This window comes from Salvelinus alpinus, chromosome 10 (genome assembly GCF_045679555.1).
Source record: "Salvelinus alpinus chromosome 10, SLU_Salpinus.1, whole genome shotgun sequence".
NCBI lineage: Eukaryota > Metazoa > Chordata > Actinopteri > Salmoniformes > Salmonidae > Salvelinus > Salvelinus alpinus.
The window spans coordinates 64,882,022-64,907,681 of NC_092095.1; the positions used below are offsets into that span (position 1 = coordinate 64,882,022).

A 25,660-nucleotide genomic window follows, 5' to 3' on the forward strand; every position below is an offset into this window, starting at 1 on the left:
ACATCACACACTACGACACTGACATCACACCAGACGACACTGACATCACACCAGACGACACTGACATCACACCAGATGACACTGACATCACACACTACGACACTGACATCACACCAGACGACACTGACATCACACACTACGACACTGACATCACACCAGACGGAACTGACATCACACCAGATGACACTGACATCACACCAGACGACACTGACATCACACCAGACGAAACTGACATCACACAATATGACACTGACATCACACAATATGACACTGACATCACACAATATGACACTGACATCACACAATATGACACTGACATCACACAAGACATTACTGACATCACACAAGACATCACTGACATCACACAAGACATCACTGACATCACACAACATGACACTGACATCACACCAGACGACACTGACATCACACCAGACGACACTGACATCACACAAGACGACACTGACATCACACAATATGACACTGACATCACACAATATGACACTGACATCACACAAGACATCACTGACATCACACAACATGACACTGACATCACACAAGATGACACTGACATCACACAAGATGACACTGACATCACACAAGACGACACTGACATCACACCAGATGACACTGACATCACACACTACGACACTGACATCACACCAGACGACACTGACATCACACCAGACGACACTGACATCACACCAGATGACACTGACATCACACACTACGACACTGACATCACACCAGACGACACTGACATCACACACTACGACACTGACATCACACCAGACGGAACTGACATCACACCAGATGACACTGACATCACACCAGACGACACTGACATCACACCAGACGAAACTGACATCACACAATCAACTGAAACCAGTCAATCTAGAGCATCAAAGCAGACACTAACACAACAACAAGCACTAAACACATTGGCCATGTTCCAGACAATCTGCAAAGCAGTCAGAACCAAATTTCACTACGCCTGGGTAGATGTCAGCTTTGCAGACCTTCTGGAATGTGGCTATTGATTACATCACAGATAACACCAGTGCTAAGTGACAAGTCAGAGAACAGGTGTTTTAATTGATCTTCAGTGTTTATTTTGATACAGTCCATGACGCTAGATGAACAATAGGTGGGTGGGCCAGATGTCCTTTGAGTGACGTCTCTGGCTGGTGTGACAGGATACATACAGTTAAAACTCTATGGTAAATTACTATGTTAAACAGCTATTGAAAGGACTATGTTAAAATACTATTTTAGGATAGTTTTTGATGACCCTGTATGCACAGACAGGGTACTGTACTGAAAACCACTACGAGGTTAGGTAGCTGTGCTTTGTGCCAAGACTAAACTGAAAACTGAGTAAGGAATGTGATTAAAAAGCCAAATCGCCATGTCTTTATTAATCAAGACACAAAGCAAAGCAATAGAAAACACTGTCACAGTGATACCATGATTCACCACCATTCACCATCCATAGAAAACACTGTCACAGTGATACCACAATTCACTATGATCCATGCCTGTTGGTTAGTGAGTGAGCGGTTGGTTAGAGCAGGGTGTGTAAACACACTGTGTTGAGACACTCACGTTTCCCCCGGTGGGTGCGTACTGGATTTTGTCCAGGGAGCCACACTTAGACTGGACATGGCTAAAGTCCAGTTTAACACTTGGAATGAAGACCTGAGGACGACAGCATCCATACTCTGTAACACTCAGACATTCATTCCTCTGTTTATTAGAATGAGTTCGTTCCGTGGTTTATTCGCTAGCTCGCAAGCCCATTCAGTCAGTTATTCACCCATCCATCCATCCATCCATACATACATCCATTAATTAATGAATCCATCCATTAATTAATTAATCCATCCATTCATCCATCCATCAATTCATTCATTCGTTCATTAACCCATCAATTAATTCCTTAATTCATTCATTAACCCATCCATCCATTAATTAAACCATTCATTCATTCATCCATCCATCAATTCCTTCATTCTCCAATGGCATAGTTGGAGGACATAGTAGGAGGACATAGTTGGAGGACATAGTAGGAGGACATAGTAGGATGAGATAGTTGGAGGACATAGTTGGAGGAGATAGTAGGAGGAGATAGTTGGAGGACATAGTTGGAGGACATAGTTGGAGGAGATAGTTGGAGGAGATAGTTGGAGGACATAGTAGGAGGAGATAGTTGGAGGACATAGTAGGAGGAGATAGTTGGAGGACATAGTAGGAGGACATAGTTGGAGGACATAGTTGGAGGACATAGTAGGAGGACATAGTTGGAGGAGATAGTTGGAGGACATAGTAGGAGGAGATAGTTGGAGGACATAGTAGGAGGAGATAGTTGGAGGACATAGTAGGAGGACATAGTTGGAGGACATAGTTGGAGGACATAGTAGGAGGACATAGTTGGAGGACATAGTAGGAGGACATAGTAGGAGGAGATAGTTGGAGGACATAGTAGGAGGACATAGTTGGAGGAGATAGTTGGAGGACATAGTAGGAGGAGATAGTTGGAGGACATAGTAGGAGGACATAGTTGGAGGACATAGTTGGAGGACATAGTAGGAGGACATAGTTGGAGGAGATAGTTGGAGGACATAGTAGGAGGAGATAGTTGGAGGACATAGTAGCAGGACATAGTTGGAGGACATAGTTAGAGGACATAGATATAATATAATAGGAATGTGGGATATCAAAATGTTGACATAATTCTGCTACTCAAATGTACCCTGTTTTGAAGAGAATTACCATGGTACATGAAGCACACACTCAATACAGACTGACTAACAGATCAATTAGAGAAATACACAGTACCAATGAAACCAGAGGCAAGAAAATGGACCGCGGACCCCATCTGAAAGAAAGGGTTGAGAAAAAGCCAGATAAAAGAGAGGAAAATCAAGGCAGGAATGGAGAGAAAGCAGAGCAGTACATACATTGCCTCCACAGGGAGAGTGCTTCAGATTATCCTTGGATCCACACTTTGATGAAACAAGTCCACCTTCTGGTTTAAAATCTCAATCTAAAAACCAACAAAAAACTGTATATGCCTCTTTATAAAATGTGTGAATAGCTCAATGTGTCATTTTTTAGTTATTTGTATCGATTTTATTGTCATTTAACAGACACTCTTTTCCAGAGCGACTTACATATGAGCAATTAAGGTTAAAAGCCTTGCTCAAGAGCACATCGACCGATGTTTAACCTAGTTGGCTCTAGGGATACGAACCAGCAACCTTTCAGTTACTGGCCCAACGTTCTTAACCGCTAGGGTATCTGCCGCCAGGTACTCTTAACCGCTAGGCTACCTGCCGCCCGGTACTCTTATCCGCTAGAGTACCTGCCGCCCGGTACTCTTAACCGCTAGGCTACCTGCCGCCCGGTACTCTTAACCGATAGGCTACCTGCCGCCGGGTACTCTTAACCGCTAGGCTACCTGCCGCCCGGTACTCTTAACCGCTAGGCTACCTGCCGCCCGGTACTCTTAACCGCTAGGCTATCTGCCGCCCGGTACTCTTAACCGCTAGGCTATCTGCCGCCCGGTACTCTTAACCGCTAGGCTACCTGCCTCCCGGTACTCTTAACCGCTAGGCTATCTGCCTCCCGGTACTCTTAACCGCTAGGCTATCTGCCTCCCGGTACTCTTAACCGCTAGGCTACCTGCCGCCCGGTACTCTTAACCGCTAGGCTATCTGCCGTCTGGTATTGCATTGACATTAGTACGTACAGTATCTGTATATCGATATTTACGTAGAATGATAATCATATTGTTTCTACGTGACGGCTGGTCATGCAGTGCTTCGTGTAATCGTATCCGTATGTCCATACGTTGCAAATAATTGCATTTACATTATGTGTACAGTATCTGTATGTTGATATTTATTTGGATGAATAATCATATTATGTACACTGAGTGCACAAAACATTAAGAACACCTGCTCTTTCATTGACATAGACTGACCAGGTGAATCCAGTTAAAAGCTATGATCCCTTATTGATGTCACCTGTTAAATCCACTTCAATCAATGTAGATGAAGGGGAGGAGACAGGTTAAAGAAGGGTTTTTAAACCTTGAGACAATTAAGACATGGATTGTTTATGTGTGCAATTTAGAGGGTAAATGGGCAAAACAAAATATATAAGTGCCTTTGAACGGGGTATTGTAGTAGGTTCCAGGCACACCGGTTTGTGTCAAGAACGGCAATGCTGCTAGGTTTCTCATGCTCAACAGTTTCCCATGTGTATCAAGAACAGTCCACCACCCAAAGGACATCCAGCCAACTTGACACAACTGTGGGAAGGATTGGAGTCAACATGGGCCAGCATCCCTATGGAACGTTTTCGACACCTTGTAGAATCCATGCCCCGACGTCACATATACACTGAGTGTACAAAACTTTAAGAACACCTTCCCAATATTGAGTTGAGGCTATTCTGAGGGCAGGTGTAATGGTCATGCAGTGCATAAGGTAATCGTTTCCGATTTTTTATTTATGGTGCAAATACTTGTCTGAAATACAGGACTGGCAAGACCTATACCGTGTAGCGATCACAAGAGACGTGGTTGGAATGAGACGTGAGCCAATGAGTGAACACAAGCTGGTACGTCTCTGGAAAGGAGAACCCTGGCCTACAAACCTATTATTTCATCAACCAGACTCTGACCTGGATTCTCCTGTCACCTGAGGATACACACATGTGTGCCAATTAAATGCAGACATACACAAGTGGGAATACACACAGTCAAACACACACGTAAATACATACACACAATACATACACATACGCACCTGTGCTTTTCATCTAATTCGTTTTGCAGATTCTAAAGCTGCTAAAACATGACCATCTCTACAAGGTCAGTCAATGACAAAGCACCAGAGATTCTAAATATGCTGCCTTATTAATAGAGATTCTAAATATGCTGCCTAAATAGAGATTCTAAATATGCTGCGCAAATAGAGATTCTAAATATGCTGCCTAAATAGAGATTCTAAATATGCTGCCTAAATAGAGATTCTAAATATGCTGCCTAAATAGAGATTCTAAATATGCTGCCTAAATAGAGATTCTAAATATGCTGCCTAAATAGAGATTCTAAATATGCTGCCTAAATAGAGATTCTAAATAGAGATTCTAAATATGCTGCCTAAATAGAGATTCTAAATAGAGATCATAAATAGCTGCCCAAATAGAGATTCTAAATAGAGATCCTAAATAGCTGCCTAAATAGAGATTCTAAATAGAGATCCTAAATAGCTGCCTAAATAGAGATTCTAAATATGCTGCCTAAATAAAGATTCTAAATATGCTGCCTAAATAGAGATCCTAAATATGCTGCCTAAATAGAGATTCTAAATAGAGATTCTAAATATGCTGCCTAAATAGAGATTCTAAATAGAGATCATAAATAGCTGCCCAAATAGAGATTCTAAATAGAGATCCTAAATAGCTGCCTAAATAGAGATTCTAAATAGAGATCCTAAATAGCTGCCTAAATAGAGATTCTAAATAGAGATCCTAAATAGCTGCCTAAATAGAGATTCTAAATATGCTGCCTAAATAGAGATTCTAAATAGAGATCCTAAATAGCTGCCTACAGCAAATATAAGTGGGTAGAATCATAGAGGGGTTACAGGTCACCACAAAATATTGCAGTGAAATCACTGCATCAAAATAAAGATTTTCCATTGGATAGAATTTATTGGATTCATTTTGAGATTTATAAATTGGGATTATTCTGGGGTTCATTATATTTTCTAATTTTCATTGAGGCTGTGTTACACTGAAGCACTGAGCCTTCGTCCAGTCTGCAACACCAGACTAGAGCTCATTAAACTCAGCCCTGTCTTCCACTCCTCTCACAGAACAAAGGTCCTTCAACATCAAGGATGAAAACAAACCGCAACTGCCAATGGGGATTCTCCATTCTGAAAGATTCCTATAACAGCAACTACTGTATGTTTGTTATTAGACTCAGCTTGCTGGTTAAATATGTACACTGTGAGACTCAGCTTGCTGGTTAAATATGTACACTGTGAGACTCAGCTTGCTGGTTAAATATGTACACTGTGAGATTCAGCTTGCTGGTTAAATATGTACACTGTGAGACTCAGCTTGCTGGTTAAATATGTACACTGTGAGACTCAGCTTGCTGGTTAAATATGTACACTGTGAGACTCAGCTTGCTGGTTAAATATGTACACTGTGAGACTCAGCTTGCTGGTTAAATATGTACACTGTGAGACTCAGCTTGCTGGGTAAATATGTACACTGTGAGACTCAGCTTGCTGGTTAAATATGTACACTGTGAGTGAGCAGACAGGCTGGATTGTTTTCTGCATGTAGTAGTAATAGCATCTGTCAGAGTAGGGAATGAGGAAGAAACTACCACAAGAACACAGCCACTGGTACTTGTGTGTAGGCTATTTCCCTGCCTTAATGTCATGTACATGCTGGTCTCAGATCTGTTTCTGCTGTCTTGCCAACTCCCATTGTTGTCATGGAAAACAGGGTCGGACAAAGTGTTTTTTAAGAAAGCAGATATTTTGGGGAGAAAACATTTAACTTTTCAACATATTTTTGCCATGGTGCAGAGAGAAACATTTGAAGTTCTAAAATGCTATTATGCACATCTTGTCATGAGGCTGAGAGAACATTTAGCAGTTTTAAAGCTACAGTAATTACCTCCAATTTGACATATTTTGCCATTGCTTATGACCTCAAGGGGGCACCCAACCCTGGTCTGACTCCAAACGATGAAAGGAGTTGGTAAGACTGTACAAACAGATCTGGAACCAGGCTACCTGTAAACTTCCATGGAGCTGAAATGACTACAGACCTGGATCTTTAGTTTATGGCTTCTGGTTCAAATCCACTTCTCCTTATCATGCCAGAGGTCAAACAGCCCTCAACCAATCAGACCAGAGGGTAAACAACCCTCGACTAATGAGAAGGGAGGATAAACATTTGCTTTGGCAGAGATGGAGAAACAGCACACACGGGGAGTGGGAGACTGAGAAAGTGGGCGGGCAGGTGCAACGTAGCAGGACCACAAACAGATGCAGTGCTTTATGATGGAGAGGAGAGGAGAAGAGGAGAGGAGAGGAGAGGAGAGGAGAGGAGAGGAGAGGAGAGGAGAGGAGAGGAGAGGAGAGGAGAGGAGAGGAGAGGAGAGGAGAGTGGTGGTTAGAAGACAGTGCGCAGGGAACAGGGAAGGGAACAAGGAACAGGGAAGGGAACAGGGAACAGGGAGGAAAAGAGAGATAGTTAGAGAGAGAGAAACAGACAGAGAGACCGCAAGAGAGCCACGACTGGTGACCACAGTGGTATTCAACACAGGCCATATCCCCTATGCTGAGTGGTTGTCATCTCACCTGTCCACCTTTGGGCTGGTACTTCATGTTGTCTGTGGAGCCGATCTTGGACTTGATGTTCTTCAGGTCGGGCAGGGGCTGGTTGAGGACGCGCAGCTGCTTGGGTGTGGTGGAGGGCGACTTGGGCGGTGTGCGGATCACAGCAAACTTCTTCTCCTGAGTGAGGAGGCTGAATAGAACAACAGAACAACTTTGTCTACTATCTTGCAGAGAACGGACATATGTCATTTTGCTTACAAACCCAAATCCCTGAGACTCACACACGCACGCACGCACGCACGCACGCACACACACACACACACACACACACACACACACACACACACACACACACACACACACACACACACACACACACACACACACACACACACACACAAGCTTTCAATGACGATGTGGGATTTCAACCGGCAACCCTCAGGGTGCTGGGCCACTTCTCTAACGTCTAGACTACCAACCTGAGAGACTTGGGTGTGTGGCTGCCGGGGGTGCGACTCCCAGGGGTGCGGCAAGAGTAGCTGGGTGGTGTTCCTGGGGTGACTGCTGTGGAGCCGGGGGTGTGGGGCGTGGAGGCTCCGCTCCGGGCCGAACGGGAACGAGCCGACGAGTTTGTGCCGACTGGGTGGGAGACAGAGAGGTAACAGAAGTCAGGGTGGAACTGTGATAAAGACAGAGACGTAAAATACCTATCCAGGCATTGTAAGATCTGGCGTGCGTCAGCAACGTCTTAGCAGGAGAACAGGACCAAAACTAGTGAGAGACAGCCAGGGCATGGTGTGGATGACAGAGTGGATCTATCAAAGCTTGTGAGAGACAGCCAGGGCATGGTGTGGATGACAGAGTAGATCTATCAAAGCTAGTGAGAGACAGCCAGGGCATGGTGTGGATGACAGAGTGGATCTATCAAATATAGTGAGAGACAGCCAGGGCATGGTGTGGATGACAGAGTGGATCTATCAAAGCTACTGAGAGACAGCCAGGGCGTGGTGTGGATGACAGAGTGGATCTATCAAAGCTACTGAGAGACAGCCAGGGCGTGGTGTGGATGACAGAGTGGATCTATCTGTGATCTACCTGCGATACTAGAGGACCTCCCAGACCTGTGCTCCCCTCTGGGCTCAGTTTGAATTGCTACAGGGAGAAGAGGGAGGAGTTAGAGGGAGGAGGAGGAGTTAGAGGAGGAGGAGGAGTTTGATGGAGGAGGAGGAGGAGGAGAGGGGGAGGAGGAGGAGGAGTTAGAGGGAGGAGGAGGAGCTAGAGGAGAAGGAGGAGAAGAGGGAGGAGGAGGAGTTGGAGGAGGAGTTAGAGGAGGAGTTAGAGGGAAGAGGAGGAGAAGATGGAGGAGGAGGAGTTAGAGGAGGAGGAGTTAGAGGAGGGAGGAGGAGGAGAAGAGGGAGGAGGAGGAGGAGGAGTAAGAGGAGGAGGGGGAGTGAAGGGGGAAAGGATAGTTGAGTTAAGAGAGAAACAGAGTTGAGTTGAGCAGAGGATAGTTGTTGAGTTAAGAGAGAAACAGAGTTGAGTTGAGCAGAGGATAGTTGTTGAGTTAAGAGAGAAACAGAGTTGAGTTGAGCAGAGGATAGTTGTTGAGTTAAGAGATTAGATAGCAGTCAAATCACAGAACTTGTGAAAAGGGAAAGCGCGTAGTAAGAGCGGACAGGGTGTCTTTACACATAGTATTATCAACAAGTTCAATAGCAAATCTCCTATACCGTTCTGTCATATGTGTATATAATACTGGTTAATATGGCAGTATATCATCTGTCTGAAGAAACAGTGTGTGGAGGTGTGTGGAGGGGAGGGTTACTTACAGGTGGGCCTGCGGGGGGCAGGGCTGGTGTTGTCGTGCTCTGCTGGGGGGGCACGGCGGGGCAGGGAGGATGCAGGCCTGGGCAGAGAGGACCTCTTTTCTGGGGTCCGGTAGGTACCCTCCTGTCACACACAACATACAGTACATGTATGAGCACTTAGCAGACACAGATACAAACACATGCCATAGATCTAATAACAACATACCGACAACACCCGATTGCTGAGAAGTAAATTACTTGTAATACCCAATTGTGTGGTTGTGAGAATGAATGGACAAAAACGAATGAACATCTCTGACATAGTCGTTACGGAACATTAGAATATTACCAATATGGAATGAATTGCACCTATACAGGAAGGAGGGAGGGTACTGCTCTAAAGGGCGTGTATTTTCCTTTCCCCTCCTCCTCACCTTCTCTTCCCTCCGCCCCCGCCTCTGCAGTGAGGGTGAGGGGGAGTTTCTGCCTGAGCATGCGGAGGAGGGGCGTGGCCCGCATAACTCCGCCTCCACTAGTGGTTTGGGTTTAGTGTGGGAGCATGCAGAGTTGGGCCTGGAGGACAGATCCTCTACCCCCCTGGTCAGTCGATGGTTTTTTAAGGCGGTGCGTGTGAGGCTCTAGACGGTAGCCATGGCAACGCAGGTAGGATGAATGGATGAATGGATGGCATGCAGGACAGACAGAGAGATGGACAAATAATAGACAGAATGACAGACAGGAGATGAGAGATGGGAAAATAATGAAATACAAAGACCGAAGACATATCGGAGGTGGGATGTCAGTGACAACACAATGTGACAATGTCAATATATTCTAAATTACCATATACAGCTTGTATTACTTACAGAGGTCCTTTCCCGGGATTGGTGGGCCACATTAAGAGGCTGCCGGTCCTCCACGGCTGAGGAGAGAGAGAGAAAGAGAGAGAGAGAGAGGAGGGACAGCGAGGGAAGAGAGAGAGGGATACAGGAAGAGAGGGGGGGCAGAGAGGGAAGAGAGAGAAAGACAGGGAGGAGAGAGAGAGAGAGAGAGAGAGAGAGAGAGAGAGAGAGAGAGAGAGAGAGAGAGAGAGAGGGGGAGAAAGAGACAGAGAGAGAGAGAAGAGAGATAGAGAGCGAGGGAGGGACAGCGATGGAAGAGAGAGAGAGGGAGAATAATCAACTGTCAGGGCTAGGCCAGCAGAGGGTGATATCAGCCAACAGAAACACACAGCGGTAGCAATGAGTAGAGGGAATGCAGCAGACGCCAGATACCAGAGAAGACTACAGCCCATCAATAATCTCAAACACTCGAACACACACACAGTCCACACACACAGTCCACACACACAGCCAGTGCACTCTATCTTTAACCACTGAATCAGAAAATGTTCTAATGCAGAAGTGATGCATTCTTACTGCAAATCTTCAAGGAAGCATTTCTGTCAGGCTCCTTTGTTCCTGACCAAATTCACCCATATTTCACACAGCAGCACCCCAGTCAGACACCTGCCAGTCACTTCCACCAAACAGAAGAGCAAGGTATAGATAGTACTGTGGCTCAAGACAAAAACCATCCCAGCTAGCACATTTGGTTCCTTGGAAGTTGTGGGAACGTGCGTTTTTGGTTTCCCATTGGTTCTGGGAACGAAGCCATAAGTATTCTGACCGGTAAAAACTGAATGTTTTTTAAACGTTCTGAGAATGGAAGTGAACATTTTGCCTGTTCTGGGAACGTTCATTTTTAGGTTTGCTGGAGGTTCTGAGAACGTTTTAGTCTAGTTCCTTGAAAGTTTTCCTCTGAGGTTTTATTTACGCTCTGAGAACAACATTTTAGGTTTTTGAATAGCTTCCTTAAAACTTTCACTGAATGTTTCAATATGATTTTAATAACACTGCTAGATTATTTGGGTTCACTTTTTGGAACTCCAAGCACACAGAAATTGATTTCCTTTGGCATTAATCATGCAAACACATCTATTGTGACACAGCATCAGTGAAGATTCAAACCTATAATCGGCTGTTCTCTATCCATAGAATTAGTCCACTATGCCACCAGCCTGCCATGTTTTTTTTACACATACAAAAATGTTAATTTTAGTCTATTCAAACAGACCCCATTACAAAGGAAAGAAGCACTCATTAACCTAAGGTAGTGAGAGTTTTGTTGATGCTGAGAACGGAAGGTATATGTTTTAAATAACATTCTTAGAACGTTCTCTAAAGTTTTCTTGTGGTTTTTCTGGAATGTTTTCTTAATGTCCTCTGAACAATTTTATAACATAACTTTAAGTAGAACCATGAGGAAACTTCTAGGAAACGTTAGGCTGAAGTACTGAAATTCCCACAGAAGAACGTTGTTTCATAACGTTCTCTGAACTATTTAGAGAGATTCCCAATGTCAAATCAGTTAAAGAACATTACCAAAATTTAAATGAAATGTAACCATGTTTGAACTTTTAGGAAACGTTCTGTTAAAGTAATGAAATACCAAGAAAATTATGTTTCTTTTGTCAAGTTCCTTAAATGTGCTGAGAATGTTTTAAAGCCAAGCAACTATCCTGCACCATTCCCAGAACGTTAAGGGGAGGTTGTATGCTCTCACCAAGCTCTAAGAAACATACGGTTCTCTGAACGTTATGTGCTAGCTGGGATAGTGGCACATGGTTCTCACAAAACACAACCATAGTAGCACATTGTCCTCACAAAGCACAACCACTCCCCAAACACGGAGCTTACAGCTTGGATGAGCATAATGCAACATGATCTCATGATTCTCAAAAACAAAACATCAAAATAATGACCAATACAGGAATAAAATGGGAGAAAAAAAACTAACAACAGAGAGACATCTAGCGATGGGTCTGCAGTGCACATGATGTTTTTGGCCAGCTACATTGCATGGGTTTCCCTGCTGTGAGGACGGTAGGTAGGTCACCTGGTGGCTTGCGTCTAGCAGAGCCGTGGTGCGAAGCAGGTCTAGCTTGTCTGAACGTAGCAGCTTTGACTACAATCCTCCGAGTGGGAGAGCGACACTGGAGGACTGATACCTTACACTGTTCAGTTCTCTTCGTCCCCGCTAGCAGAGAAGGAAGACAGGGTTAACAACAGGAAGGAAGTGGACATCTGTTGTCATTATAGCGTGGTGCAATTTGCATTTAATCAACACACAGCATGGGTCTCAAGACCACGAAGAGGTGATAACATTGTCATTTACAAACTGTGTAAAAAAAAACTAAAACAAATCCTTCCCAGTGCAACTTTAAGATCTCCTTGACAGAAGTGATGTTCTGCAGTACCACAGATATATACAGTAAATAACACAGAATAACATGGACGATCTAACATTCTAGAAACCTTTTTTCTTCTTCTCTTCCTCCTTTGGACGACGACTGAGGGGCTCTCTGCGGTTGAGTTTGCGCTCGGGGGTGGAGACGCGTCCCTGTCCTCTGCCGGGGGGACGTTTATTAGAGGGTCTCTCTACCAGGGGAGTCTTGACAGGACTCTGTGTTTTGGGCAGAGCTTCAATCTGCTCTGTCATTACGCTTCTGTCATCATCTGCAGCACAGGGAGTGAGATAGGACAGCAGGGCTAAGCCCAAATACACCTGGTCCATATGTCCTATATTCAACATTATCTGTATTGAATAGAATGGACCATCTGTGTATGAAGTTGCATTTCAAGATTTCCACCATATAGATTGTGTATTGTTGTTCATAGTCCAGTTAAAACGCTTGTTTGTTGTTGTGTGAGTTACACAAGCAAAAACATGGGAAGCTAACATTTTGCATTTACATTGTTATAATTGCATGCACATTTTGGGACTACTACCTTGTGAGTCCACCCAGCCACTCTCGCTGTCTAACATGGAGATGTCCATGGTGGTCTCGTCGTGAGCGGTGGTCTCGTTAGTCTGGCTCTGCAGTACGTCTGAGGTCTCCGTCTCCTCACGACTGGAAGCCTTCATCTCAACTTCCTGCCCCACTTCAGCGGACTCCTCCTCCTCCTGCAGCACCACCCCTTCTTTATCCTCCACTTTATTCTCCTCTTTCTCTGCCTCCTTTCCATCGAGGGTTTGTGGCTGGTCGTTTTCAGAGCAGGCAGATAGATGAGAGATGCGATCGGCATAATCCCCTTCATCAATGGTTGGGGCAGTAGCATCACATGATTCGTCATCACCAGCAACAGCAGACTCCAAATTTTGGGGATTTTCAACAATCACCTCCTCCGCCCCACCCACCACCCTCACCTCTTCTGCCACCTCCTCCTGCTTCTCCACAGGGTGACTCTCTTGCTCTTTCTCCTTGAGGAGCACAGGAGGGCCTTCAACTTCCTCCAAGACTTCCTCAGCTACTTCTATATCGTCTTCCTCCTCCTCTTCCTCAACTTGTGCCTGAGGTATGACTATAACTGGAGAACTTCCAGAAACACTTTTCTCTGGACTTTTCTCTTCTAGTTGCTCTGTGGCTTCCTCCACATCTGCAGTGCTCACGTTAGAGGGTGTTGGTAATGTTTCTTCAGCTTTGGTCTTGGCCTCTTCTTTTGGAACGACAGCCTTCGCTGGTACTGTTGACACCTCTGGTTCACTTTCACGCTTCTTCTCCTGCGCATTGATGATCTCCACTAATGATTCTGGTGATGATGTCATGGGTTCTTTTTTCTTTTCTCTCTCCAGGCCTCGAACATCCTTTGGCTGTAAGTCTTCAACAGCATTCTGATGGTCTGGGTCTGAGTTCTCCTCCACTTTCTCCATCTCTGGCTTTTTAAGACCAGTCTTCTGACTCTTCCCAATCCTTGCTGACATCACCTCTACTTTGACTTCTGCTGTGGCTTCCTCAACTTTGGTTCCCTCCACAGTGGCAGCCTTTTTTGCTGGAGACTCAGGGGTCGCAAAAAGCTTGGCGTCCTTCACCTCAGTGGCAAAAGTAAATGCAAAGTCTGGTGGGATGGGGGACGCTTCTCTGGAGAGGTCCTGCTCCAACTCTACCTCAGGAATGGCTTGGGTTTTGATGTCCCCAGGAAGACCGCTCTCCAGCCGGAACTCTGTCAGTTTGTCTTTGGATGGAGCCACAGGGATCCTCAGACGATCCGGTTTGACACCTGCCGTGACAGCTCTTTCAAGCACCAAAGTTGGCATAACCGTTCCTTCAACCGATTCCTCTGCCTGGTTTGTTTTTTGCGGTGCCAGCTTTTGCTCGCCCTCTTCCGCAATGGCTCCCAGTTCCTCGTCACTGTCCCCTTCAGTCACTGTGGGGAACCGTTGGTGTGGGGAGCCCACTGGGCTGTGCAGATCGGCAGGCGAGGGCATGGGACCAGAGTACTCACTAAACACGCAGTAACCACGCTCCTCCTGCTGGCTCTCCTCTCCACCCACCACCCTGTGCGTCTGCTGGTTCCCCAGCACCAGCTTGGCCAGAGAACTGCCCACCAGAGCAGCAGATGGACAGGCAGGGACAGACCTCCTTCTATTATGCTGGTCCAGCTCCCTCTTCTCCAGGGTGGGTTTGGGCTTAACACCGGCTAGGTCCAGCATCTCAGGAAGGTCATTGGATGGGTCGTTCAAATGGGTGTAGTGTTGCTTCATGGGGGAGAGTGACAACTCTGGAGAACACATTGTCTTAGAGGTGGTGTCTTCAGGTAGATCAGTGGAGGTTTCAGTGGTAGGGACTGGGAGAGCTATCTCTGGAGTCACAGGAAGTAACTGTCTCTCTAATGTTACTAATGGGGTGGTTACAGGAAGGTAGCCTGTGGTTTCATCCAGGCTTCCGGAAGAGACCTCTGTAAGAGATGAGAGCTTCGACTGGTTTTGCTCTCCTGCTTGACCCATTGAGCCAATAGCAAAATTCAGAGAAAGACTTCTGTGCTCCAATGACAATTTGCCAGGTGACAGCCTAGTACACACATCCTTCCTCTTAGGGAGATCCTCTAGCTTGTCCATGGCACTGTCACTCATCAACGTTATGCTGGATTTTGTCTGTTCTGGTGCTGAATGACTTATTTTAATGTTTGAATCGGCCCCCAGAACCTCCTCTGAGGGCTTCTTCTGGCTGACAGCACTGAGCTCATAGTAACCCTCACCACGTTCTCCTGGTTTTTCAGTATCCCTTTGTGTAGAGGTCTCAAAGTAGGCCGTCATACCGGACTCATCTTTTGAAGCAACTCCAGACTTATCTTCCGAACTCTGCTTGTCTTTTAGACTGTCTGCAGCAGATATGTGTGCCTCCTGCTTTGGGTTTTCTCCGTCACTGACATTACTTTGAGGAGTCTCTTCAATCTTCTCAGTCTCAAATGACAATGGCCTGGCGGTCGATTGTCCTAGACTCAGCATTCTTTTCTCAGTTTTCTCTGGTTTTATCTCTTTCTCCTCACGAACGCTCTCAAGGTTTGCTGACTTACTGGGTGTAACATAATCATCATTTTCCTCCTCTTCCTCAATGTAATCTTTCAGGGGCTCATATCCAACTGAAAGAGGAACTGAGTCGAGCTCTTCAACCGAGGGCTGTTTCTCAGCCGTGGTCTTGGGCTCCGGAAGGTATTTTATCTCAGGAACCACACTAGTGGTACTTCCAGTCCCTTGCCCCTTTTCTGGTTCCACTAAAGGCTGAACCGTCTTCTCGGGTTCTGTGGGGGTAGGATCTGTTAGAGATTTGTTTTGGGGGGAACCAGTGGAGGAGTCAGCGATGGACACAGTGCTCTCTGCTCCCTCAGGTGTTTCTCTCTCTGTGCTGGGGGCCACCGGGCTCTGCGGAGGGGGAGCCCCCTGTGGATGCTCCTCTGCCATGGCAGGATTGTCGGAACGAGGCTTCTCTGGGTTCACCGGCAGGTCTGGAAGTAAATCTGCAGCGGTCTGTGCTGCTGATGAGTTACACTAGCTCAGCGCTCTTTCTTTCTTTGCAGTGTCCACATGCTACAGCCAGCACAGACAAGCCCTCTTCATATGGATAGCTGTCCATCAAGCACAATGTAGGGCACACAGCAATACTATCTCTGGCCACTGGGAGCATGATTGCAGCACAGTTCAGTTCCATGACACTGGGATGGTGTGCAGGAACAGAATGACTGAATGAAGAGCATGATTTGAATGACATAGGATATTTAGAATGAATCTGAAATATTCAAGAAGATATTGGCACTTTAAGTAAACTTGAATTACTGTGCTGCCTTGTGCGAGGATAGCCTATGTGCTGAATGAATAGAGGATACAATGCATGTAACATGTTTCATATCGACTATATACAAATCACATTTTATGATATTGATTCTAACTACAAACTAAGACGAGTAAATGTTTAGGAAGATCTTATTAAAGGATGAAAATGTAGAAATGTTCAATCAATGAAGGTGAATATAACTCAGTGAGTATAACTCAGTGTCAGAGATGTAGAATAGAGATCATTGGAAAACGGTCCTGTATCTAGTACTTCCTACATTATTGCTGGTTTACATTGACGTCAGATGAAATGACAGCAACATGAAACTGAATGCAAATAATACAGAGACACAATTGAACACAGACAATGTACCAAAGCCAAACGCAAAACCCCACGGGGGGAAAAAACAGATTCGCAATGAATCAATACAATACACCTGACATTCAAAACATTTACCGTCTCATTTGCAATGTAGCTGGCAAAAACACTTAGCAATGAGTTCAAAAGTGAACTGGGGGCCAGTTGGGGAAAAAATGTTCGATCAATGATGAAAGCACAAAATGAATTGACTGCTTATGCAATAAGAAATCAATGTGCTATTATGTGTTCACATTGTAGCAGCAGCAACAGCTAAGAAACTAGTAGCACAACAAAGCTAGATCCACATCACAGCCTTGAAAACAGACTATAGAGAAGAGGAAAACATGCGATGTGGGATACACACACAAACAGTAAAAACATGCACGTGTGCACACGCCACACACACACACACGCCACACACACACACACACACACACACACACACACACACACACACACACACACACACACACACACACACACACACACAGACACACACGCACACAGACACACGCACACAGGCACACAGACACACACACACACACACACACACACACACACACACACACACACACACACACACACACACACACACACACACACACACACACACACACACACACACACACACACACAGACACACACGCACACAGACACACACACCTTCCTCTGATGGTTTATCCAACTCAGCCTGGTGGATTCCTCCCCCGTTGAGGACTTTATGAGTCTCGGCCTGCGGACAGGGCAAAGCCTGGGGCTCGCTTACAATATCAACATGCTCTAAGAGCATGTCTGTGGGCTGCTGATCAGAATCCTCCCCCTGTTGACCTGGGTACTCCTCCTCAGGAGCTGCTGAGACTTGGGTAACCTCCACCTCCTCCTCCTTCTCCTCCTCCTCAGGGGGAGTAGGGACAACCTCTAGTCTCTCCTCTTTGGGAAGGGGAAGACAGGGACAGGACAGGGAGATGGACATGGATAGCACAGACAGGGCTCACTACACAATAGGATAACACAGACAGGGCTTACTACACAATAGGATAACACAGACAGGGCTTACTACACAATAGGATAACACAGACAGGGCTTACTACACAATAGGATAACACAGACAGGGCTTACTACACAATAGGATAACACCGGTGAGGCACTTTCAACTCTGTCGGAGGCAATGACCTACATTATAATGTGGCTATAAAATGTGGTGTTTTTGTAAACATTCTAACACAATTAAAATGTATCTTTAAAGCATGCAGACACAAATCAATACATTAATTGTAGTGATCTTCTGCAAGTATTCCTGCAATTACAGGTAAATTCATGAAAGGACCCTCAAATGAAATACCTGGTCTGGTAAGTTTAGAAGTATGTACCAAAGATGTGCTCAGTTGGAATTCCATGCAGCGTAACACAGAGGCCAGCATTATGTGGGGGTAATAGTTAGCGTGTGTGTTGTTACTGGTCGGTGCTGTGAGGAGAGCTGAAAGCCGTGATGTCATCTACAGCAAGTGTAAATAAACAGGTGAGAAACACAAAAGGGGAGAGCAGCAAGAAAGAGAGAGAGAGAGAGGAGAGAGAGAGAAAGAGAGAGAGAGAGACAGAGAGAGAGAGAGAGAGAGAGAGAGAGAAAAAAAAGAGAGAGAGAGAGAGAGAGAGAGAGACAGAGAGAGAGAGAGAGACAGAGAGAGAGAGAGGTAGAGAGAGAGAGGTAGAGAGAGAGAGGTAGAGAGAGAGAGGTAGAGAGAGGTAGAGAGAGAGAGAGAGAGAGAGAGACAGAGACAGAGAGAGAGGTAGAGAGAGAGAGAGGTAGAGAGAGAGAGAGAGAGAGAGAGAGAGAGAGAGAGAGAGAGAGAGAGAGAGAGAGAGAGAGAGAGAGAGAGAGAGAGAGAGAGAGAGAGAGAGAGAGAGAGAGAGAGAGAGGTAGAGAGAGGTAGAGAGAGAGAGAGAGAGAGAGAGAGAGAGAGAGAGAGAGAGAGAGAGAGAGAGAGAGAGAGAGAGAGAGAGAGAGAAAGAGAGAGAGAAGGAGGTGTACATTTACAGAAAGATGGTGGGTAGAGTCTAGGAGATTGGGTGAGGGGTGACAGGTAAGGGAAACCGAGAGATCAACCATGCATGGTTCACAGGTGATTCTACACAGACCAGACACATTAAGGGTACAGTGTTATGGTGCAGTGTTAGGGTACAGTGTTATGGTGCAGTGTTAGGGTACAGTGTTATGGTGCAGTGTTAGGGTACAGTGCAAGCCTACTGCTCTGAGCTGCGTGTGCAAAGCTGTCATCAAGGCAAACGGTGGCTACTTTGAAGAATCTAAAATCTAAAATATATTTTGATATGTTTAACACTTTTTTGGTTACTACATGATTCCATATGTGTTATTTCATAGTTTTGATGTCTTCACTATTATTCTACAAAGTAGAAAATAGTAAAAATAAAGAAAAACCCTGGAATGAGTAGGTGTTTCCAAACTTTTGACTGGTACTGTATATATATATATAAATGTGATGGGATGTATAGACATTATGGACAGTATATGGATAGAATATGTAGTAATCTGTAGAATACGTAGGATAGAATAGTATATGTACAGCAATAGTTTAATAGAATGGCCTTGACTAGAATACAATATATCCATATGAAATGGGTAAAACAGTATGTAAACATTATTAAAGTGACCAGTGCAAGGTTGAGTCACCGGGTGGTAGCCGGCTAGTGACAAGCGAAACACAGACACACAGACAGGGGGAAACCAGTACCAGTTGACCCATGCGAAGGAAAGACACGGCTAAGATGAATAAAGAAGGAAAGACACGGCTAAGATGAAGAAAGAAGGAAAGACACGGCTAAGATGAAGAAAGAAGGAAAGACACGGCTAAGATGAAGAAAGAAGGAAAGACACGGCTAAGATGAAGAAAGAAGGAAAGACACGGCTAAGATGAAGAAAGAAGGAAAGACACGGCTAAGATGAAGAAAGAAGGAAAGACACGGCTAAGATGAATAAAGAAGGAAAGAAAGAGGAAGGAGGAGAAGAGCCCCATCATGCATCATCGACACCCAGAGGAAGGTAAGGTGTGTGAGTGTGTTACCTCCCAACTGATATACACCTATCACTCCTGTCACGCACACATACACTCATCCTCTCAGCCTGTCTCAGGGGTGTGTGTGTGTGTGTGTGTGTGTGTGTGCGTGCTTGCTTGCGTGTGTGTTCTTGAGTGTTTGTGCACGTGGACAAGCTTCTGTGTGCATACCTTGCTCCATGGGTCCGATCTGCTCTGCCGAAGGAGAAGGGGGAGGGGAGGGAGGCAGGTTGGCAGAGTCCTCCACTGTGAAGGGAAAGAGACAGACAGGGTAGACAACACATGGATGGAGGGAAGATACACAACAAACCACACCAACAGCGCTGTGGCTGTATTGTACGTATGTGTGTGTGTGTGTCTCTGGGGAGTGTGTTGTCCGGCTGGGGGGATGTTCTGTTGTGTGGGAGAGCTACGTAGCAGCACATTTAGGCTGCATCCCAAATGGCACGCTATTTCTCCAGATGGGCCCTGGTCAAATGTAGTGCACTACATAGGGACCAGTGTGCCATTTGGGCCACAGCCTCAAGCCCCCTGGTCTGAGCCTCTCTGATTGGCTTAATAGGACGGGTGTTTTCGCTGAGTCACTGTAGGCCGAGAATCTCCCATTCAGACTGAGAGAAAAGATAAACAGTGCTCAACAATTTTCTGAATAGACTCTATTGAGGCAGAACAGATTCTGAATATATTGAAGACATTGAGGATATTGAAGATGCAAGTTACTGAGCCCATATTTAGAATGCATGTTGTACTCGCTAGTAAGTCAATGCAATTGTTGTCAGTCAGTATGCGTGTCATAGTCCTATGACCTGTAACAGCCCGAATAACATTGGTTTAAAGCTACAGTCTGGGATTAGAAAAAACAGCTAAATGGTGCCACTTCTGTTCTGGTACTACATCTGAGGGATTAGGACGGGGGAATGTAACCCCTCTGGAATGGATGTGTAGATGGATGTACCAAACCCAGACTGTAGCTTTAACAAGCGGCAGAGAGCACCGGCAAAACGGCAGTCACAGCTAAAGACTATCCTAACAGCCAAACGGCATCAACAGCACAATGATGATGTCATTCTACAGCCAGGGAAGCAGGCTTGACAGACACCTTACCTTACGCTGCAGTATGTCCCATGCCACTCACGGGGGCCAGCGTAAGTTGGTTACTGTAGCCTGGTATGAGGCTATCAGTGTGATGCTAGTGTGTCATACCCTTTTCACACCTATCGCACCGACCTGCCACGGCTCTGCTCAGTAGTGTGAAAGAAGGTATTGTAGGGAACTCTGTCATTAAGGCCTACCTGAGGACAGTCTCCTAGTCGAGTCCTGCTTGTCCTGCTCCTGCTTGAGCACGGCCACCGCCTCTGCTGTCACCTTCTCAACTATACGGGCTGACACTTGCTCTGCACGCGGACACACACACACACGTATAGAAACGCAGACACACACACATATACAAGCAGAATTGCAGACACAGACACACACACACACAGCCAGACACGCAGACAAACAAACATTGAGACACATGCACAAGCACACAAACACCTGCTCTAACCTCTGTCACTGAATGACTTCATACGTCACTGAAGAACGCCATCTTATTTAACCATGTCCAGGTCCCTAAAAGGTGCCCTGGGCCACCTGCGGCTCAGTTAATTACTAGAGTGGTGGAAACCTTAGGAGACCCTATAGAGGGGTTAGTCACTTGGACAAAGCCAGTCCTTTAGGACCATGCCAATGTGCTACTCTGTTACAGTAAACCCAACCTGAAGGACCATGCCAGTCCTTTAGGACCATGCCAATGTGCTACTCTGTTACAGTAAACCCAACCTGAAGGACCATGCCAGTCCTTTAGGACCATGCCAATGTGCTACTCTGTTACAGTAAACTCAACCTGAAGGACAAAGCCAGTCCTTTACACAGTCACATCCTTCTTTATCAGCAAGTCTTACTGTAATCATAGAATCAGCCTACTATACACACGTCTACAGGTAAACCACCAACTCCAACGAGGTCCCTAAAACCCTGTAGGGATACAGCTCCAGCTATTTCCCTCAGGGGCTCAAGCAAACCTCAACGAGGCTGCATGGTAACACCCACCGATTCAGTTAACATGTGGCCAGGCCCCCCCAGTGCTCTCTCACCTGCTGTCGCAGCGTGTCCTCCGTGATAGCCGTTCTCTCTGTAAGAGGTGAAGCCGTTCTCTCCGTGGCCAGCGAGGGCAGCTGACTGGTCCTGGGCTCCGTTAGTGGGAGGAGCCCAGTGAGAGGAGCTGTTGTCCTCGGGCTGCCGACTGTCTGCCATGACAACTAGACACTGGAGAGGAAAGAAAGGGGGAAGGAGTGGGGGCAGAGAGAGAGGGGGGGAGGGAAGAGGAAGAGGGGGGTGAGAGATAGGGGGTAGCGGTAGAGAGAGAGGAAGATGGAGGAGAGGGAGGGTGAGAAATAGAGAGAGAGATAGAGAGAGAGGTAGAGAGAGAGAGAGAGAGAGAGAGCGAGAGAGATGAAGAGAGAGAGAGAGAGAGAGAGAGAGAGAGAGAGAGAGAGAGAGAGAGAGAGAGAGAGAGAGAGAGAGAGAGAGAGAGAGAGAGAGAGAGAGAGAGAGATTAGAGAGACATATTTCCCTCAGATTACACAGATCCACAAAGAATTTGAAAACAAATCCAATTTTGATAAACTCCCATATCTACTGGGGGAAATTCCACAGTGTGCCATCACAGCAGCAAGATTTGTGACCTGTTGCCACAAGAAAAGGGCAACCAGTGAAGAACAAACACCATTGTAAATACAACCCATATTTATGCTTATTTATTTTAACTTGTGTGCTTTAACCATTTGTACATTGTTACAACACTGTATATATATAATATAACATTTGTAATGTCTTTATTGTTTTGAAACTTCTGTATGTGTAATGTTTACTGTTAATTTATATTGTTTATTTCACTTTTGTATAATATCTACCTCACTTGCTTTGGCAATGTTAACACATGTTTCCCATGCCAATAAAGCCCCTTGAATTGAATTGAATTGAATTGAGAGAGAGAGAGAGAGAGAGAGAGAGAGAGAGAGAGAGAGAGAGAGAGAGAGAGAGAGAGAGAGAGAGAGAGAGAGACAGAGAGAGTGAGAGAGAGAGAGAGAGAGAGAGAGAGAGAGAGAGAGAGAGAGAGAGAGAGAGAGAGAGAGAGAGAGAGAGAGAGAGAGAGAGAGAGAGAGAGAGAGAGAAAATATAAAAGGTTAAAGCAATAAAAAGACTGGCAGCTCAAATCCATCAGTAAATGACAATGCAGTATTGCACAACCCCCACACCAAGCCTCTATCAGGCACAAAGGGACACTTCCTAGTGTCCTCAGTATAGAATCTGCCTGGCACATACTTGGCATACCTAGGGCCTAAGGCAGGGGTAGGCAACAGGAAAGGGTCTGGAAATCTGTCACTATATCGAGGTATGGCACCAGTTTGAGCTCAACCAGCACGTAGACTATATGGCCTTGCCTCTGCTCAACATCCCACATCCCACTGGGTGAGACAGGGACAGAGGCCTGTGAGGGAGGGCACAGGAGGTTGGTGGCACCTTAATCGGGGAGAACAGACTCGTGGTAATGGCTGGAATGGAATGAGTGGAATGGCTCATTCCACGGCTCATAATAATGGCTGGAATGGAGCGAATAAATGGTATCAAACATATAGAAACCATGTTTGATACCTCAAACACATAGAAACCATGTTTGATACCTCAAACACATAGAAACCATGTTTGATACCTCAAACACATAGAAACCATGTTTGATACCTCAAACACATAGAAACCATGTTTGATACCTCAAACACATAGAAACCATGTTTGATACCTCAAACACATAGAAACCATAGAAACCATGTTTTCTACCTCAAACACATAGAAACCATGTTTGATACCTCAAACACATAGAAACCATGTTTGATACCTCAAACACATAGAAACCATGTTTGATACCTCAAACACATAGAAACCATGTTTGATACCATTTAATTCGCTCCATTCCAGCCATTATTATGAGCCGTCCTCCCCTCAGCAGCCTCCATTGGGAAGGGGGTTATGTTCAGGAAGGGGGTTATGTTCAGGAAGGAGGTTATGTTTGAGGAAGGGAGTTATGTTTGAGGAAGGGGGTTATGTTCACGAAGGAGGTTATGTTTGAGGAAGGGAGTTATGTTTGAGGAAGGGGGTTATGTTTGAGGAAGGGGTTTATGTTTGAGGAAGGGGGTTATGTTTGAGTGAGGGGGTTATGTTTGAGGAAGGGGTTATGTTTGAGGAAGGGGGTTATGTTTGAGGAAGGGGTTTATGTTTGAGGAAGGGGGTTATGTTTGAGTGAGGGGGTTATGTTTGAGGAAGGGGTTATGTTTGAGGAAGGGGGTTATGTTTGAGTGAGGGGGTTATGTTTGAGGAAGGGGGTTATGTTTGAGTGAAGGGGGTTATGTTTGAGGAAGGGGGTTATGTTTGAGTGAGGGGGTTATGTTTGAGGAAGGGGTTTATGTTTGAGGAAGGGGGTTATGTTTGAGGAAGGGGGTTATGTTTGAGTAAGGGGGTTATGTTTGAGGAAGGGAGTTATGTTTGAGGAAGGGGGTTATGTTTGAGGAAGGGGGTTATGTTCAGGAAGGAAGTTGTTTGAGGAAGGGGTTTATGTTTGAGGAAGGGGGTTATGTTTGAGGAAGGGGGTTATGTTTGAGGAAGGGGTTTATGTTTGAGGAAGGGGGTTATGTTTGAGGAAGGGGGTAATGTTCAGGAAGGAGGTTATGTTTGAGGAAGGGGGTTATGTTTGAGGAAGGGAGTTATGTTTGAGGAAGGGGGTTATGTTTGAGGAAGGGGTTATGTTTGAGGAAGGGAGTTATGTTTGAGGAAGGGGGTTATGTTTGAGGAAGGGGTTATGTTTGAGGAAGGGGGTTATGTTTGAGGAAGGGGTTATGTTTTAGGAAGGGGGTTATGTTTGAGGAAGGGGTTATGTTTGAGGAAGGGGGTTATGTTTGAGGAAGGGGGTAATGTTCAGGAAGGAGGTTATGTTTGAGGAAGGGGGTTATGTTTGAGGAAGGGAGTTATGTTTGAGGAAGGGGGTTATGTTTGAGGACGGGGTTATGTTTGAGGAAGGGAGTTATGTTTGAGGAAGGGGGTTATGTTTGAGGAAGGGGGTTATGTTTGAGGAAGGGGGTTATGTTTGATTGAGGGGGTTATGTTTGAGTGAGGGGGTTATGTTTGAGGAAGGGGGTTATGTTTGAGGAAGGGAGTTATGTTTGAGGAAGGGGGTTATGTTTGAGTGAGGGGGTTATGTTTGAGTGAGGGGGTTATGTTTGAGGAAGGGGGTTATGTTTGAGGAAGGGGGTTATGTTTGAGGAAGGGGTTATGTTTGAGGAAGGGGGTTATGTTTGAGGAAGGGGGTTATGTTTAAGGAAGGGGGTTATGTTTGAGTGAGGGGGTTATGTTTGAGGAAGGGGTTTATGTTTGAGGAAGGGGTTATGTTTGAGTGAGGGGGTTATGTTTGAGTGAGGGGGTTATGTTTGAGGAAGGGGTTTATGTTTGAGGAAGGGGGTAATGTTTGAGGAAGGGGGTTATGTTTGAGGAAGGGGGTTATGTTTGAGGAAGGGGGTTATGTTTGAGGAAGGGGTTTATGTTTGAGGAAGGGGGTTATGTTTGAGGAAGGGGGTTATGTTTGAGGAAGGGGGTAATGTTTGAGGAAGGGGGTTATGTTTGAGGAAGGGGGTAATGTAGGGTGAATGAAGGGGACATCCAGAGAAGGACTAGTATAGAAGGACTAAACCCATCACAAGTCTTCATAAGGCTGTGCGGAACATGGACCACCTGTCTCACTCTCAACCCTAACATGCTCAAATCAACAACAACAAGGGCTACAGTCTGATTCGCTGCCCTTCTCCTCAT

The 25,660-nt window shown here is 45.6% G+C and overlaps 1 protein-coding gene across 9 annotated transcripts in view; it reads right to left on the reverse strand.

Moving 5' to 3' along the window:
- LOC139532644 (microtubule-associated protein 2-like) overlaps positions 1-25,660 on the reverse strand; it is a 105,815-nt gene that overhangs the window by 5,145 nt on the left and 75,010 nt on the right. For 2 of the 9 annotated variants that reach the window (XM_071330542.1, XM_071330541.1), the window contains 11 exons: positions 21,898-22,069; positions 19,934-20,008; positions 13,012-16,035; positions 12,538-12,738; positions 12,119-12,259; positions 10,048-10,103; positions 9,203-9,323; positions 8,469-8,525; positions 7,853-8,012; positions 7,395-7,563; positions 1,603-1,695 (listed from right to left, as the gene is read on the reverse strand). In XM_071330542.1, the coding sequence (XP_071186643.1) occupies positions 1,603-1,695; positions 7,395-7,563; positions 7,853-8,012; positions 8,469-8,525; positions 9,203-9,323; positions 10,048-10,103; positions 12,119-12,259; positions 12,538-12,738; positions 13,012-16,035; positions 19,934-20,008; positions 21,898-22,057 (4,257 nt within the window). In that variant the 5' untranslated portion in view covers positions 22,058-22,069. Of the gene's footprint in view, positions 1-1,602; positions 1,696-7,394; positions 7,564-7,852; positions 8,013-8,468; positions 8,526-9,202; positions 9,324-10,047; positions 10,104-12,118; positions 12,260-12,537; positions 12,739-13,011; positions 16,036-19,933; positions 20,009-21,054; positions 21,157-21,897; positions 22,070-25,660 lie in introns of all 9 variants that reach the window. The other 7 variants (XM_071330536.1, XM_071330538.1, XM_071330537.1 and 4 more) reach the window with 7 other exon arrangements.